This window comes from Spea bombifrons, chromosome 8 (genome assembly GCF_027358695.1).
Source record: "Spea bombifrons isolate aSpeBom1 chromosome 8, aSpeBom1.2.pri, whole genome shotgun sequence".
NCBI lineage: Eukaryota > Metazoa > Chordata > Amphibia > Anura > Pelobatidae > Spea > Spea bombifrons.
The window spans coordinates 20,194,043-20,212,364 of NC_071094.1; the positions used below are offsets into that span (position 1 = coordinate 20,194,043).

General features: G+C 42.9%; 1 protein-coding gene across 1 annotated transcript in view; it reads right to left on the reverse strand.

Moving 5' to 3' along the window:
• Positions 1 to 14,340: 14,340 nt before the first annotated feature.
• FRMPD3 (FERM and PDZ domain containing 3) overlaps positions 14,341 to 18,322 on the reverse strand; it is a 212,831-nt gene continuing 208,849 nt past the window's right edge. The window contains 2 exon segments of the mRNA XM_053473702.1: positions 14,341 to 17,127; positions 17,336 to 18,175. Coding sequence (XP_053329677.1) covers positions 14,690 to 17,127; positions 17,336 to 18,175 — 3,278 coding nt within the window. The 3' untranslated portion in view covers positions 14,341 to 14,689.

The window sequence follows — 18,322 nt, forward strand, 5'->3', positions numbered from 1 at the left end:
TACCTGCCATCACATCCCACGCCATCCCGCTCTGCCGCCAGCATGAAGCAGCCTCCTCGACTGTGCGGAAGACCACGCTGCCGCCTATCGAGGAACGCGCGTAGACGTACTGGAGTGACGCGCATTTGTGACCTCAGATGACCCAGCTTGACCTCCTGTGCCTCATTCTCGACCCCTAATGCCTGTTTAACCACTGAACCTTCACTATTACCTTACCCTTGGTAGGTGTAAGACGTCTAGTGTATTGCTGCTCTAGTTTGATCTTGTTAACCCGTTGTGACCCAGACTGCTTGACCTCGCTCTTTGTTTCCTGATTTTGGCTTATACAATGCTCTCCTGTTACTGACGTGGCTTGTTCTTGGAAAGAAGTGAAAAGTTGTGGAAAACCAGTCTCAGACCGTATATTAAGTGTGTAAAAATAAATAAATAAATCAAGGGGGATACTGCCCTTAGTTTCTGGACCGATTACACAGCTGCGACCTTGTAACACACTCTCCAGGTGCAGAAAATTCGTAAAACAATCCAACCAGGTGCGCTCGTGTTAACCGATGAAATAAAATAATATAAAGAAAAATATTTTTCCTTTATATTATTTTATTTCATCGGTTAACACGAGCGCACCTGGTTGGATTGTTTTGTGGCTTGTTCTTGACCTTCTCCTTGTCTCCTGGTTTTGGCGTACTCCGAATTGTCCTGTTGCTAACTTGGCCTGTCTGACCTTGGTGGCTTTTGCCAGTCCTGCCTAATTCAGTCCTGCCTGATTTCCTTTGTCTCTGAGACTTCAACAGACCAGAAGACTTCCACCTCCTCCATCATAAGGGGGCAACCCATCGGTCTGCAGGGGCTTCCTCAATCAGTGCTCTATTCACTTTGAGATGTGCCCTCAACTGTTTCCATCTGACAGAGCCAGAGTGGGGTATGACTCTGACCGTATGGGGTATGAGCCTCCTGACCAACAGAGCCCTGGCCTGGCCCTCTTCACTGTGGGAACGTAATAACCCCATTATAAACAACTATAATGACGTTGTCACTCCCTTGAGGCAGGTATTTGATATGCCTGGGCATAGTCATACTGCCTCGTCCGGTCTCTTTGCTCTCAGCCAGGGCTCCCATAGCTTGTCAGACTAGGCTATCGAATGCCTCCAGGTGGGCATTCTCCATAAAGAGACTATTGTATTCGATGTTATCTCCTCTCTATCATCTCCTGTAGTCCTAGGATACTCCTGGCTTTTCCAGCACAACCCTGTTATCAATTGGTCTTCCAGAGACATCACCTCCTAGTGTTGCTCTGCCTGTATTCCGGATCAACCATGCACGAGACTGATCGCCTCTTTTGACTGCTCAGCTATACCTCCACAATATCAAGACTTTGCGACTGTCTTCAATAAAAAGGAGGCTGATTCCCTTCCCCCATCGTGCCTACGACTGTCCCATCCATCTGCTGCCAGGTACTATCCCACCTCGGGGACCAATAAATCCAGGAGAACCTTCAGGTTTCATTCGTCGCTCCACTTCACTGGCAGGAGCCGGTTTCTTCTTCATCTCCAAGAAGGACAGGGGCCTCAGATCCTGCATTGACTATAGGGGACTGAATCGCATCACCATTAAGAATACCTACCCCCTTCACTGATATCCAAATTATTTGATAGACTCAAGGGTTCCAAGGTTTTTACTAAACTAGACCTACAAGGAGCATACAATTTGGCAGAATGATGAAGCGTGTGGCTTCTTTTCTAAGAAATGTACTGCTGCAGAGAGAAATTACAACATAGGCAACAAAGAACTCCTTGCTGTCATTTTAGCTCTCACTGAACGGCATCATTATCTAGAAGGATCCCATATGTCACTATACTTACTGACCATAAAAATCTACATCAGTGATGCTAAAAGACTGAATCCTCGCCAAGCTCATTGGGCCCTGTTTTTATCCCGATTCAACTACATCATCTCTTACTGTCCTTTATCCAAAAACATCAAGGCCAACAACCTCTCTTGCATCCACTACACCGCTGGCGAGGAGAAACAAACCCAGAACCCATAGTACCCAGCAATCACATCATCTCTGCTGTTACCACTGTTATCTCTTCCCCATCTCTTCAACACATACGTCAAAGTCAAACCTTGGCCCCCACCAACACGCCGGCTGGAAAACTGTTTGTGCCCTCCAAGTACAGGAAAGCTCTATTAAATTTGCATCACTCCTCCAAGATTGCAGGTCATTCTTTGGTGGCCATTTTGGCGGAAGGACATTAAAGCCACCACCAAGATCTTGTAGATTACCTCCTGGGCAATTAGTACTTCTGCCCATTCCTAAAAAAAACCTGGAGGCATATAGCAATGGATTCATAGTTGCCCTACCTTCCTCACATTCATTTATCACCATCCTTACTGTGGTTGATCGGTTCTCCACGATGGTTCATTTAATTCCCCTACAGAAGCTCCCCTCTGCTAAAGAACTTGCCAGTATATTCATAAAGGAAATAGTTCGGATTCACAGCTTTCCACACGAAATAGTCTCTGATCGAGGGGTCCAGTTCCTTTCTTAATTCTGGAGAAACTTCTGTAATATAATGGGCGTTACCCTGTCATTTTCATCAGCTTATTACCCTCAGTCTAATGGAGCTGCTGAACGAGCTAGTCAAAACATGGAACAATATTTAAGAACTTTTGTGAATGATTCTCAAGATGATTGGTCTGAATTACTCCCCCCTAGCCGAGTTCTCCCTCAATACGTCTCTGCAAAGTGCCACTCAAACGTCATTATTTTACTGCGTTTATGGCTTTCATCCTGTCTCATTTCCGTCCGAAACCTCTGTGTCTGGGATTCCTGCACTCAATTCACATATTCAACATCTTTCTTCTGTACGGAACTCTGTACGTATTGCGTTGACCAAAGCCTCCTCTACTCAAAAGAAACATTTTGATCTTAAGAGAATACCAGCCCCTACCTATATGCCCAGGGATAAAATCCATCTACGGGTACCTTCCATGAAGCCAGCACCTCGTTACATAGGCCCCTACCCTATTCGTAGGCGTATTAACAGGTAACATACAAATTGGAGTTACCCCACAACCTCTGTATGACCTGCTCCTTCCACGTCTCCCCGAAAAAACCTGTGATCTACAACACATTCTCCTTGTGCTCCTGTTGGTCCTGTAGCGGTGGAATCCTCAGAAGAATATGAGATCTAAACTATCCTCCATTCTCACTTCTTTAAAGGGTCTCTTCAATACCTGGTACATTATATGGGTTATGGACTGTAGGAGAGATCCTGGGTTCCGGCCAATGAAGTCCATTTCTTCGTCAATTCCCTAATCTCCATCCTGATAAACCCAGCGGCACCAATTGTCACCCTATGGGCGAGTCTCGAGGAGGGGGTACTGTTAGGACTTACCTGCCATTGCATCCCACGACGTCCTCTTCTCTGGCGGCTGCAAGCATGAAGCAGCCTCCCTGACCGCGCCGCAGACCACGCTGCCTCCGACTGAGGAATGCACGTCTACCCGCGTACTGGACTGATGCGCATTTGTGATCTCGGATGACCCCTTCTGACCTCCTGCACCTCGTTCTCGATCCATGCTGCCTATTTTAACACTGGACCTTCACTATTACCTTACCCTTGGTTGATGTAAGACGTCTATTGTATTGCTGCTCTACATAGTTACATAGTACAAAAGGTTGAAAAAAGACCAAAGTCCATCACGTTCAACCATTCTACCTAATCGTCCTACTCTTGATCCAAAAGAAGGCAAAACAACCTAATTAAGCTACTTCAAATTCTGCCATCAGGGAGAAAAATCCCTTCTTGACTCCAAAAGGCAATCTAAATTCTATTTATAGCCTGTATGTCATGCCTTTCTATAAAAAATATCCAGACCCCTTTTGAAGGCATCTAATGTATTTCATAACACCTACTTCCTTTGGCAGTGAATTCTATACCTTTATCGTCCTTACTGTAAATAATCCCTTCCTTTGTTGTCTATGAAATCTGCGCTCTTCCAGTCTCAGAGGGTGACCTTTTGTGTGACCTCTTGTTCTTTGTACATTCTGTTAATGAACAGGTCACTGAAGTGCTCTTTATATTGGCCCTGCATATATTTATATAATGTTATCATATCCCCTCTATGACACCGTTTTTTCAGTGTATATAATTTTAACTTTTTTAGTCTCTCTTCATAACTAGTATCTTTCAATCCCCTAATTAATTTTGTAGCCCTCCTTTGCACCTTTTCTAGTTCCATAATATCCCTTTTAAGGAGAGGTGTTACCACTGACCTGTAAAGAGGCAAGATGATATCCTCCTCCCTTCAATCAATACCTCATTTTATGCATGCCGAAACATTATTGGCCCTTGCAGCTGCTTGCTGGCATTGCATACTGTTGTCAAGTCTGTTGTCTACCATTATTCCTAAGTCCTTCTCAATGGTAGTTTTCCCCAAGGATATTCCATTTATAGTATAGGATGCATTTTTATTATTTTTACCACAATGTATAAGTTTGCATTTATCTATGTTGAACCTCATCTGCCACTTGCACGGCCAGTCCCCAACTCTGTCTAAATCCTCCTGCAAAGAAGAAACATCAAGATTAGTCTGAATTACCCTGCCTAATTTTGTGTCATCAGCAAAACCTGTGACATGGTTCTCAATGCAGCTTGGGAGATCATTTATAAATAAATCAAAAAGAAGAGGCACCGATGCAGCAGACATCATAAAATCTGGTTTCACTGGGTGGCGTCTCTCACTGCCCCCCGCCCTTACCAGAGCAGTAGTAGAGGGTCGCCAACTGGAAACTTCCTCGCTTACCTTGCTCTCTCCACCCTTCACCCCACACCCCCCCTCATTCTGTTTGTATGAGAATGACTCTATGTGTGTGTGTCTCTATATTATTGTGTATATCAGGGAATGTATCTCAGAATATATGTGACTACGCTTGCGTGTGGTAGTGTGTATGGCGATTTGTTTTTACCCCTTACCCTTTCTCGTGTGTGGTTGTGAGTATGGTGAATTGTTAATACTCCTTACCCCCCCTTTTTTCCTCTCCTTTTTCCTTTCCTTCCATCTCCCTCCCCTATGTTTTCCTATCCCTGCCGAATCCACTATCCCTTCCCTTTCCTATTTCGGAGGGTGCCCTCCTCCTCCACTTAGATGCATGTTTTTTACTGACGATTTCTATTGGAGCCCATTCCAGCCCAGATGAGCTTCTATCAGGGCTGATTGCGGTCAATTCATACTCCTCTATTTAACATAAGTAATGCCACTCTGGCGACACCACCATTACTCAAAATGTTATTATGCCGTTGTATGGACATGTCGCTACTCTCTGTACTGTTTACCATTGTCCTCCATTTCCTTTTGTACCCTGTTACTTTATTGATTTTTTTATTTTTTTAAATATTGATTTACCCTAAAAAGAATAGGACCCAGGACAGATCCCTGAGGCAGTCCACTTAATACCTGTGTATAGTCTGAGAAACATCCATTCACAACAACACTCTGCATTCTATCTTTTAGCCAATTTCTCATTCAAATTAGTGATGTCCGGATCATGAACGAATCGTTCATTTGATCCGAATCTTTTTAGTGATCCGCATGAATCGGTTCAGTAGACTGAACGATTCATTTGTAGCAGTTCAGTCTGTGAATCATGCGGTTGTAACCTTATCCTAGAGCGAGTCATCGGCAGAGCACTCAGACACAGACTATGGGATCAGGTTACAGCTCATTAATTCACAGAGGAACGATGACTCATAGAGTCAGAGAGTCGTTCAATGAGTCGTTCAATGATTCATATGATTCAAATGATTCATATGATTCAAATGATTCGAATCTTACAAGGATCCGGATCTTACAGGGATCCGAATCTTACAGGGTTTCGAATCATTCAGAGAATATCACCATACTTTTATAAATAAATACATTAATAATCATTGCCCCCCAGGATTTACATTCCCCCTTTACCTCCAACTGCACCTTAAGTTATCTTTATTAAATTAATTAAATTAACCCTAAACACCCCATCAACCATGACTGCCCCTAAAATTAACCCTTAACACCCCGTTAAGCATAACTGCTCCGGATCTTATCCGGATCACTGTAAGATTCGGATCCCTGTAAGATCCGAATCTTTGAACGACTCTCTGCCTTCATTGACATCACTCGAGTAGGCAGGCAGGAGGGTTCATTGACTAATGAAAGGGGCGGGGCCAATCAGTGTGCCTGCATGGAGTTACTGGAAAACAGTAACTCCTGTGAGTCACACTGAGTGATCCGAAGATTCGGATCATGAATCGGATCATTTCAGTGAACAAGTCGAAATGATCCGATTCACTTTAATGATCCGAACTTCCCATCACTAATTCAAATACAGACATTTGCCCCTAAGCCTATTTCTGTTAATTTGCAAAGTAACCTTTTATGTGCAACTGTATCAAATGCCTTAGCAAAGTCCAGATAAATCACATCTACAGTCACACCCAGATCTATATTTTTGCTAACTTCTTCATAGACTGCTAATAAGTTGGTTTGACAAGACCTGTCTTTCATAAATCCATGTTGACTTCTACTAATTGGATTCTGGATCAAGATTTGGTCTTGAATGTATACCTTTAGCAACCCTTCAAATAATTTCCCCACTACCAATGTTAAGCTTACTAGCCTGTAATTGCCAGTTGAGATTTTGAACTTGTTAACCCGTTGTGATCCGGACTGCTTGACCTTGCTCTTTGTTTCCTGATTTTGGCTTATTCCATGCTCTCCTGTTACTGACCCAGCTTGTTCTTGACCTGCTCCTTATCTCCTGGTTTTGGCATACTCCAAATTGTCCTGTTGCTGTCCCGGCCTGTCTGACCATGGTGGCTTTTGCCAGTCCTGCCTGATTCACCCGCATTAACTGACATTTTATTGGTATACTGTTACATACCTCACCATTAAGGGGTTATACAAAAGTAATATAGATTAGCATTGGCACAAATTCTAGTTTTCTAAAACATCCTTTATGTGCAGATATAGAGGTTGTCGTCAGTCACAATATATTCTGAACTGATTCTTTATGCCAATTCTATGGAGTCATTTACTACATAAGCTTTCATGGTCATAGTATTTGGCTGGACGATTAACAATGAGCCGGTGTATTGTTTACCCCAGGCAGTATAAGGAGTGAGGGTGTTTATTTAGTAGATTGGGCCAAGCTAAGAAAACTATAACATATACACACGGCTAATATGCAGCTGTCTGAAAATATATTATGCAAAAAACTAGACCTGCTTAAAAAAAAAAGAAAGCAGAGCAATATTTTTTAAAATATACTTTTAATATGATACTAGCAAGACATTTTGTGTTTTGTTTCCCTCTCTTCATTACTTAAGTTGTGGATTAAAGGGAGCCAGAGGTAGGTTAACAATCATACAATATTCTAAGGTTTCATTTATATTCACTAACAAGACTGAAAGGCCAACTTTGTAGGGGACACATGCTGTTTCAGACACAGCTAACTCCTGCAGGTTTTGTATTTTGTTTTTTGTATACATTGTACAGCCAACACACTGTATTTGCAGCATGCTCACACTGTTTGGTAGGCCTCATATTATACATTTGTATTTTTTGAGCCTGAGACTAGCTTAGCGCACCGACATTTTTTCTTTTTTTTTTCTTTTCCTTATTAACTATTTTTGTTGTCGGAAGTCAGTGATTGACCCAAAGGTCTAGTGCTGCTGTTGTTGAGTTATTCCACTAACAAGAATACATACCGGGCAAAAGGGGCATAGATGCCCACGACAAGGAAATAATTCTACCACTGTACAAGTCACTAGTCAGACCACACATGGAATACTGTGTACAGTACTGGGCACCAGTGTACAAGAAAGATATAGTGGAGCTAGAGAGGGTTCAAAGACGGGCAACCAGAGTAATAAGGGGAATGGGAGGACTACAGTACCCAGAAAGATTATCAGAATTAGGGTTATTTAGTTTAGAAAAAAGACAGCTTAGGGGGGACTTAATAACTATGTATAAATATATAAGGGGACAGTACAGAGATCACTCCCAGGACCTATTGATACCCAGGACTGTATCTATAACAAGGGGACATCCTCTACGGCTAGAGGAAAGAAGGTTTCTACACCAGCACAGACGGGGGTTCTTTACAGTAAGAGCGGTGAGACTATGGAACTCTCTGCCAGAGGAAGTGGTAACGGTAAACTCGATAAAAGAGTTCAAAAGGAGCCTGGACGTGTTTCTTGAAAGCAATAATATTACAAGTTATGGATATTAGATTAATAGGGACAGAACGTTGATCCAGGAATTTATTCTGATTGCCATATTTGGAGTCGGGAAGGAATTTTCCCCCTGGTATGGGGCAATTGGCATCTGCTTCATAAGGGTTTTTTTTTTTGCCTTCCTCTGGATCAACACAGTAGGGACACAATAGGTTTATAGGTTGAACTTGATGGATTTTGGTCTTTTTTCAACCTTATGAACTATGTTACTAATGCACAAAGGGTGGCTGGGGGCAATATACATGGGTCATTAACAATGGAAAGGAGGGCATCAATACACAAGGGATGGGGGCTGGCTGGGGACATCATATAAATCAATACATAAGGATGTTGGGGCATTATGCACAAAGGGGGCTGGCTGGGGGCACAAATCCACATAGGGCAATACACAAGGGTGTGGGGGGAATACATTAAAACCAAAGGGGGCTGGCTGGGGCATCAATACACAAGGAGGGGAGACAAACAAACAGCAAACCAGTGTGGAAAGCATTTTTGATGCTTTGTGTAGATCAACCCGTACTGATGTGGGGAAGTCAGTGATTGACCCAAGGTCTAGTGCTGCTGTTGTTGAGTTATTCCACTAACAAGAATATCATGGAAAATTGTGAGGTGCACAATTTTTCATGAATAATGACCCTGAGATCATTCAACTATTTGAATCAATGTGAATTTAATTATCGGAAGCCAAGAACGGCACAGCATTAACTATTAGCTTTCAGAAAATCTTGCGAACATAATGTGATCCTTTCAATTTCAACTACAAGGACTTGTATATTTCTTATATTAGACAGTTGACAGACCAAACAAATTTCAGTGCAATAGTGCACAACAAAAATATCTGCAGTACAGCTGGGTATCTGGGTACTTATGTACGTATCAGTAAATTTACAGAGAGTAGGTGGAACCAATTGTAAATCCTCCAACTGTAGAGGATCAACCAGGATATCTAAAATATCTGGGATAAATTGAAGGCGTTCCTAGTTATGTACGTGAGTGGGAATTCAGAAAGGCCCATTCAAATTACAGGGACTGGGTAACAAGTGTACACCACCTTTAGGGAAAAAGCATTATTGTTTGATGACAATATGTGTTAATGTGCCTAGATTTCGAAGTATTTACTGTAAACTTCTTTTATATTTACTTAACTACAAACAATGCATCTTAACAACTTGCACACTCTCCTTTCCCTACTATTTTCATTGAGGGATATCATGCCAGTTTTATTTTATAGTATTAAAGGAGCATACCATCCCTATTCTCTTGTTACATACATACCGGTACTGTATTCTTTTATTCTGACTTCCATACTTTCTTTCTCTACAATGTTTGCCAAGTGAAACCATGCTCCTTTTAGTGTATTAAAGGAGTGCTCCAGCCCTATTTTATGTTAATGGGGTCCATTGCCTGTTAATTCCAATGCATTTTACTGTGTGCAGTCATTGTTAAAAAACACAACATACCAAACAATAAGTATACACACAAAATGCTGATAACAACTATAAAAATAGCTCTACAACACTCAAATTGTGCTTTTCTGTTCAAGCCAAAACATCGGGGGGAAAAAAGACCCGGTGTTGCTGTCTGATTGAAAAGCGGAAAACTTTACACGCGTAACACTCATTCATATGAAACACCTAAAAATATGGAATACAAAGTGTAACCTGTTTAAATGATAAAAAGCTCCCAATGGGCTGTGACCAGTTAAAAACAAAAACATAATTAAAACAAAGAACTATAAATAAATATGAGACCAGATTGCTGTTAGGCAGGACATATCTTGTTGCTCAATAATATACCAATTTAGGCAGAATGATCATGATATAACAGACACACTGGCACTGTCTGGATACACTTTACACATAATAGCACATAACATATCCATCTACTGTGAAAACAGTGCTGCAACATAAAAAAGTCTCTAAATATAACATTTCACACTGTTCCGAACAGATATTTCTCCTCAGGGTTTTCACAGCTCACTTATCATCAGCCCATTATATATGTAAGTAGAAGAGGAACATGGATACATATCTAAATAAAAAAAATATAACATTTTATCAACATGGCATCATCTGCATGCTTATAGCCATATAACTTCAATGATTAACATCAGGGGCGGGCTGGGTCGGGGGACAATTGCCCCCCAGGCAGCCCTGAACCTACATTAAATGTCCGTGTGGCTGCCTATTTAAGTGGCCAATTCGGCCATGCCAGGGCCGTCTTTAATGCGGGGCAAAAGCCCACAGCATCCAGTCCGTGGGCCAGCACACCAAGATGCCATTGCAGCCGATCTAGCTGCGAGTCTTAAAGCGGCGGTAAGACACGCCGGTCACTTTAAAATCATTAAATGGCCGACATGCCTGAACTGTGCCGCCCAGTGCCCTATTCCGTGTGACTCCGCCCCCTTGAGCGTCCCATCATATCTTTATTGTGATGACAGCTAGAAGAGCATGTCGGAGGACAGCAGCAGGGAAGGAAGGCAGCAAAAAAGGTATTAAAATTTTTTTTTCCGACTGACATGGAAAAGGACTTAGGAGTTTTAGCTAACAGTAAATTTACCTGTAGCGACCAGTGTCAGGCAAATAAATTGCTGCTAAGGCAAATAAAATCATGAGGTGCATCAAAAGGGGCATAGATGCCCACGACAAGGAAATAATTCTACCACTGTACAAGTCACTAGTCAGACCACACATGGAATACTATGTGCAGTACTGGGCACCAGCGTACAAGAAAGATATAGTGGAGCTAGAGAGGGTTCAAAGACGGGCAACCAGAGTAATAAGGGGAATGGGAGGACTACAGTACTCCGAAAGATTTTCAGAATTAGGGTTATTTAGTTTAGAAAAAAGACAGCTTAGGGAGGACTTAATAACTATGTATAAATATATAAGGGGACAGTACAGAGATCACTCCCAGGACCTATTGATACCCAGGACTGTATCTATAACAAGGGGACATCCTCTACGGCTAGAGGAAAGAAGGTTTCTACACCAGCACAGACGGGGGTTCTTTACAGTAAGAGCGGTGAGACTATGGAACTCTCTGCCATAGGAAGTGGTAACGGTAAACTCGATAAAAGAGTTCAAAAGGAGCCTGAACGTGTTTCTTGAAAGCAATAATATTACAAGTTATGGATATTAGATTAATAGGGACAGAACGTTGATCCAGGAATTTATTCTGATTGCCATATTTGGAGTCGGGAAGGAATTTTCCCCCTGGTATGGGGCAATTGGCATCTGCTTCATAAGGGTTTTTTTTTGCCTTCCTCTGGATCAACACAGTAGGGACACAATAGGTTTATAGGTTGAACTTGATGGATTTTGGTCTTTTTTCAACCTTATGAACTATGTTACTAATGCACAAAGGGTGGCTGGGGGCAATATACATGGGTCATTAACAATGGAAAGGAGGGCATCAATACACAAGGGATGGGGGCTGGCTGGGGACATCATATAAATCAATACATAAGGATGTTGGGGCATTATGCACAAAGGGGGCTGGCTGGGGGCACAAATCCACATAGGGCAATACACAAGGGTGTGGGGGGAATACATTAAAACCAAAGGGGGCTGGCTGGGGCATCAATACACAAGGAGGGGAGACAAACAAACAGCAAACCAGTGTGGAAAGCATTTTTGATGCTTTTTGTAGATCAACCCGTACTAATGTGGGTGTCAGTGTGGCAGAGCCTGTCCTGTGTGTGTTTGGGTATAGGTGTGGCAGAGCTTGTCCTGGTATGTGTGTTTAGATGTCGGTGTGACAGAGCCTGTCCTGGTGTGTGTGTTTGGGTGTCGGTGTGGCAGAGCCTGCCCTGGTGTGTGTGTGTGTTTGGTTGTCGGTGTGGCAGAGCCTGTCCTGGTGTGTGTGTGTTTGGGTGTCAGTGTGGCAGAGCCTGTCCTCGTGTGTGTGTGTGTGTTTGGTTGTCGGTGTGGCAGAGCCTGTCCTGGTGTGTGTGTGTTTGGGTGTCAGTGTGGCAGAGCCTGCCCTGGTGTGTGTGTGTGTGTTTGGTTGTCGGTGTGGCAGAGCCTGTCCTGGTGTGTGTGTGTTTGGGTGTCAGTGTGGCAGAGCCTGTCCTCGTGTGTGTGTTTGGTTATAGGTGTGGCAGAGCCTGTCCTGGTGTGTGTGTTTTGGTGTCGGCGTGGCAGAGCCTGTCCTGGTGTCTGCGTGTTTGGCTGTCTGTGTGGCAGAGCCTGTCCTGGTGTGTGTGTGTCTGGGTGTCCCATCCCCGTTCCTGCTCTGACGGCTGCTCATGCAGCCGAAACTAAGAGCGCGTGCCCCCACCTCTCTTTATTCATTCCTGAATGGAGAAGGCGGGGAACGTGCATCAACGAGGCCACGCACAGGGGTGGGGCGACGCCTAGTGGTGGTTTTAAAAAGCAGCACTGAGTTTCACTCAGTGCTCAATTATTGTGCCACGTAGAGCTATTTGCTGTTCCTTCTATGCTATTCCTGGTGTTGACCCTTGGCTATTTGTACTATGATTTCGCTGCCGTCTCCAGTCCTGACCCTTGGCTTTTGTACCACGACTTTGCTGCCGTCTCCAGTCCCGACCCTTGGCTATTGTTTTACTACTAGGCTTCTGTCCTGTATACTGGGTTCCTCTCCTCAACCCCGACAGGTGGGCTGTTTGGGGACAAAATTGGCTCACGCTGGGCTGTTCGGGGACAAAGTTGGCTCACTCTGGACTGTAATTTGTTAATGTTTTGTTGGTGCTGGTCAGGTTCTATGTGGGCAGTGTGGACACCAGGGCTGGCTTTGGGATGTGCATCCTGTGAGATCGATGCCTGTAATTTAGGGCGTTTTATTTATACCTTTAATGCTTAGTTATTATGTGATTTCCAGTTGATCTGTACCTGCAAAGCTGGGTTTATGTGTTCTTCTGTTGATCTGTATCTGCTATGCTATGTTTGCATACATTATTTATGTATACCTGCAAATGCAGGGTTTGTATTTCTTATTTAGTTGTTCTATACATGTACGTGCTGTTTACATGTTTTGTTTATTTGATCTATACCTGAACTACAGGGAGTAAGTAAAAGAGAGGTATGGCTTAATGAATCAGGGACAAAGGGTACTTGTTTGCAAAAAAAAGATGGGAAGTGAGGAAAGAGGTATCTGATGGGGAAAAATGCTATCCCCCCAGATTTTTAGGGGTTCCTACGCCCATGCTGGTTTGTGTGTATTTAGTCATCTGTTTCCTGGCACTTTACTTTCTGTAGGAATAAATTGAACTATGTAATTTTTACTTATCCCGAGAAAAAACGCCCTCTTCAATTTGTAGTCACTTCAGTAGACAAAACGTTCTAGGCCCTGAAATCAGTGAGAGGATTACTCTATTTCAATCTGCATATTTTATTAAAAAGAATTAGTGGCAGTAAATGGCTTCAGGCATCCTGTGTATGATGACTTTTTTTTTAGTGTAATGACTGACTATCATGGGAGCTGCAGTCAACAACAAAAATAAATAGTGTATAGTGTAGGCCACGACATCCTCAGTCTATAACTACAATTCCCATCAATATTATTGGGAATATTAGTTAGTGTTTGTACTGTATACTTAATGCAGCCCCCTAAAAAATAAGCTCAGTCTACAGTTTCTAGCTATTACCATAATAACCAACTAGCAATGTTGGTGCTCAACATGTTGAGATTTGCATTCAAGGAAAGTTAATTTTGTGTAGTGTAGCTCTGTGATGGACAGGAAACATTCTGAGATATTACAAAAAAAGGTTTGTTAGAGGGTTGTAAAAAATGGACACAAAGGCTTGGAACCAAAATAAGCTTTTTGTAGTTTTGCAGCAATTATGGATAACATTTGGCACTCATAGTGCTGTTATCAGGGCCGGCCCTACAATGGAGCCGACTGGGGCAATTGCCCCAGGCGGCACTTTGCCGCCCCGAGCGGTTTTTTTGGTTGTTTGTTTTGAAGCGGAGGAGAGAGAGAGAGAGGGGCACCGAGTGGTTTTCGCGTACCCGCTCGGCGCCCCTCTCTCCTCTGCGGCGCGTCTCCCTGTTTTGGGAATTCAGGATATATTCCTGCAAACCTTCATTTTTTATCTTGATATTCTCTTGATATATTAATTCCCCATAGATTTCAAGAGAATATAGGAGAAGCTTAATTAGTCACAGTGGGACTGGTAACTCCATGTAGAAAGTAGCCCTAACATTCAGATTCTTTAATAATTATTTTCTGCCTCACATCAGTGGAAGAGCTTATTCACATATAATCCTAATCACCAGGAGCTTTAATAAATGTAAACCATTTGCTTTGGAACTCAATATGCCAGTAATATATTTTTGCTTAGGGATGTCTAACTGATTTCCATATATTTATCATTAATAATTATTATTGTTTCTGAAGACTGTAAGGCTCCAAAATAATGGTTAATGGTTTTCAACACAATTTCTCCACTTCATTTGGTCATAAGGGTCTTGATGGAACGGGAAAAAGTGCTCACTGCAGTGGCTACTGTAGCTGACTGCTTGGCTAACTGTCCCACCACAGTCAAGTTCTGGCCTGCTGTCCGTGTGCTTGACTCCTCTGCTGCCCTAAGCAGAAAGGTATAATTCCTAACAACCTCTTCTACTTTTCCTAGGAGTTCTTGCCTCTGACTTTCTGATCTGACAACAAACACCAGTCTTACAAATGTCTCAATCAGAGAACATAGAACTTGAAAGCTGCAAGTAATTGCAGTTAGCATATGGTGTGGACTTTTATCCACTCCAGCCATTCTTCTACAGGATGCCCGGAACTCCTTGAAACGCAGTGTCAGTTCCTGTTTTTGCTGGCCTAGATTAACATCATCCAATTTTGGTTCTCCAACTTCAGAACTGGATAAGCACTGACGTAGGACTGTTAGTAACTCACTTGTGTCTAGTTGTACTGACAGGAAACCATCAGGTAATGAGTAGGAACGGCCACGTAAGGCACTAACCTTGGCTAGGCTACCCTCGACAGTGGCTGTACGAAGGTCAATCTCCTGAGTATGACAATCTTCAGTACCACTGCATACTGTGGAATCCAGTGCCTGTAGAGTCTGGCTCACTACTGGGTTGGCCTCTGCATTCAGTATTACGCCTGGCAAGATCTGCATAGGAATGGAATATGATAGTTCATCCTTCTCACTACAGTCTTCCAAAGATGAGCGCCTATGGCAGTTGAAGCAGTGACTAATAGAACAGCATTTCTCCACTGATATTGCTTCTTCCTCTTTAGGCAACTTACCATGGATTGAAAATATTTCTTGTTGTTGTGGAAGGATAGCTGGAGTCGTATTTTCCTCCCTACCCCTAAACATCTCCACCACATTACCTTTAACTACAGTAGGCTCACTATCATTTTTCTGGATGTTGGTAGGAGGAAGCTTAGGGGACATCTCTTCCCATTCTTCTTCATTATATTTTTCTGTCAACTTTGTGTATTGTAGATAAGGTTCTGCTTGTGGAGCAGGGGTGGTCAAAGTCATCTTCTCTGCACCTTTGGATTCCAGGCTGGATGAACGTACCAGTCGGAGTACTGAAGTATCTGTGCCTCGTGCTTGCTCTCTGTTTCTTGGTTCTTGCGCCAACGGAGGGTTAGGCAACACTCGAATGCCCCTTATAATGCGTTTACAATCACAGCTGCGTCGCTGTTCACGGGACATGCCTGGCACTTTTTGAAGGGGACTGCTACGCACCTGGCAGGAGCAGCGCCCAGGCACTAGGCGGTTAGGAGTTTCTTTGTGTTGGGTGCTTACTTTTCCATGTGGTTTCAGCAGTTCTTCTAGGAATTCCATCTCATACTGCTTAACCTTGCGCAATTGTGCCTGGCGCTCATCAGTCTCTCTTCTCATGCGGGTTGGGAAAGTGGCAGAAAATAGGTTCCGCAGCTTGAAGGGCACACGGGCTCTTGGCTTGGCTGGAACATCACAATCCTCCAGCTCAACTGGGGCAGCCAACTTTTCCATGACAAATGAGGCTACAGTGATATCTTTGCCTGATTTTCTAATTTTGGAACTTTCTTTATTAAACATGACGCTGTTTGGCATTGTAGATACCTCTTCTACTGTCATAGTTTTTCCTGATAATTCTTGTTGTTTGCCAAGGTTGGGAGAGGCTGATGGATCCACACAAGTACTTCTTATCTCATGTCCTTCATTCATTTTGTGGTTTTGATTTTGCTCCTCTTGACTTCTAGCAGAACATGCTTTAGCATGAAGCCTCTCATCATCTGTTGGTGATAAATGAAACACACCATGACCTTCACTGCCACTTTCGTTTAATATGTTTGGTGATGACTCTCCTTTTGAGAGGTGATGGTCACAAGGGCTCTCTGTGCAATTTGCTGTTTTTTTCTCACTCCATGGTGGAGTTTTAGGCATCTTAAGAAGGGACATAGGTAACATAGGTTCAGTAGATCCCTCAGTGAAAGTTGGTGGGTCAACAGTTAGTGACTGTTCAGGGTTTACTGGTACTGAGATGCCATCTGGATGGTCTTTGGGCTTGGCGGGTGATGAAAGTCTTATTATACCATTGTTAAGATTATGTGATGGATCGGACAGTGGAGTGGTTGACTCCTGATTGAGTGCAGTTGTTTCTCTACTTTGTTGTATGATAGATTTGCAAAGTTGGTTAGTATTCAAAGAGGAAGGGGAAGTAAGAACAGCTTGAGCAGTACAAGTCTGGATTCTGAAAGGAAGGTCCTTTCTTGAAAGGAGATTATCCTTGTTAAGGTGAGTCAGGATGTAAGCTGTGTTGTGATGTTGCTTCATAGCGGTCACCACCTCTGATACATCATTCAGCTCTGAGGAATATGTTTCATGTCCAGAGTCTAGGGAGGACTCGGGTGTGATTGCAGCAAGTACAATGAGGCCTAGAAGAGATTGGGTAACAGAAAATGACTATTTGTTAAATATCTGGCATTTGCCATCTATTCCATTTAAACACAGTAATAAATCTATAACATAAGTCTATACATATTCATGACAGCACAACCAGCAAAACATGGGGTCTTCTTAAATAACTGTTCTGTTATATATACATTTATTTTCAGAATCTTAAAAAAAAAACCTTAAGGTTACCTGCTGTGGGTTGGGGTGCTGGGCTAGGGAAATCCTCAGAAGCAGCAAGGGCCTCCAGAGCTTGTAAAGTAGACACAAGAGCATCATCTAGATCCCTTGCATGATCTCTCATTGTCCTTGTTTGGACATTGTCTATTAATGTTACAGGCAAGTCTTCATACCTAGATCCTGAGATTATGTTACCAATCTCTTGTCTTGTACTTTCCTCATGCTTGGTTTCCTCCTCATCAGAACTGTTGTCTTCAAATCCTGGTGGGGGTGGGGCTGCAGACGGCAGAAGTGATGTAGTCTCTTGAACTTCTTTTTCCCTTACGTCTCCATCTTTTTCATTTTCCCTTTCATCTTTTCCTTCCTCTTTCTCATGTTCGGGAGGCGGCAAAGAAATTAGGTCCACGATGTTATCACTGCAGGCAGAGGAACTACATAAATTTGCACATCTAATACCCACAAGGCGGCTTTTCATTTTGGCTTTGCATGAATCACAGTAGAACTGGGTGGCCTCCAATTTCACCTTGGTGTCCATAGTGAAGGAACGGGAGCGGCTGACCTCGGTCGAATCCCTGAACTCAGATGTACCATTCTCACTTGATGACCCTTTAGACGTAGGATCAGATTTTGTTCTTGGTCGGGCCTCCTCTGTGACTGTGTTTTGGTTGATGTCTCTTCTGTCCCTTCCTTGTAGTTTGACATAGCAGAGACTGATAGGCTTCGAGCCCTGGGAGGTAGCAGGGGAACCAGTAATTGTGACTTTTGCATTGGGGAGGTCTGAAGAAAGGCCGGAGGTGAGTGGTGTCTTGACAGATGTTGGTATGCGTGACACTGTGGGCATACTGAGGTGATCTGAAACATAAAGACAAATATCTCAGTGAGTTTATTAATATTTATTATGTTTACAGTGGCTACTTTAAGATAACTCCATTCTAAATTTGCTGCTGAACTTCTTTTTAAATTTTTTTTGTCAAGGTCTGAAGACATGAGATCATTATA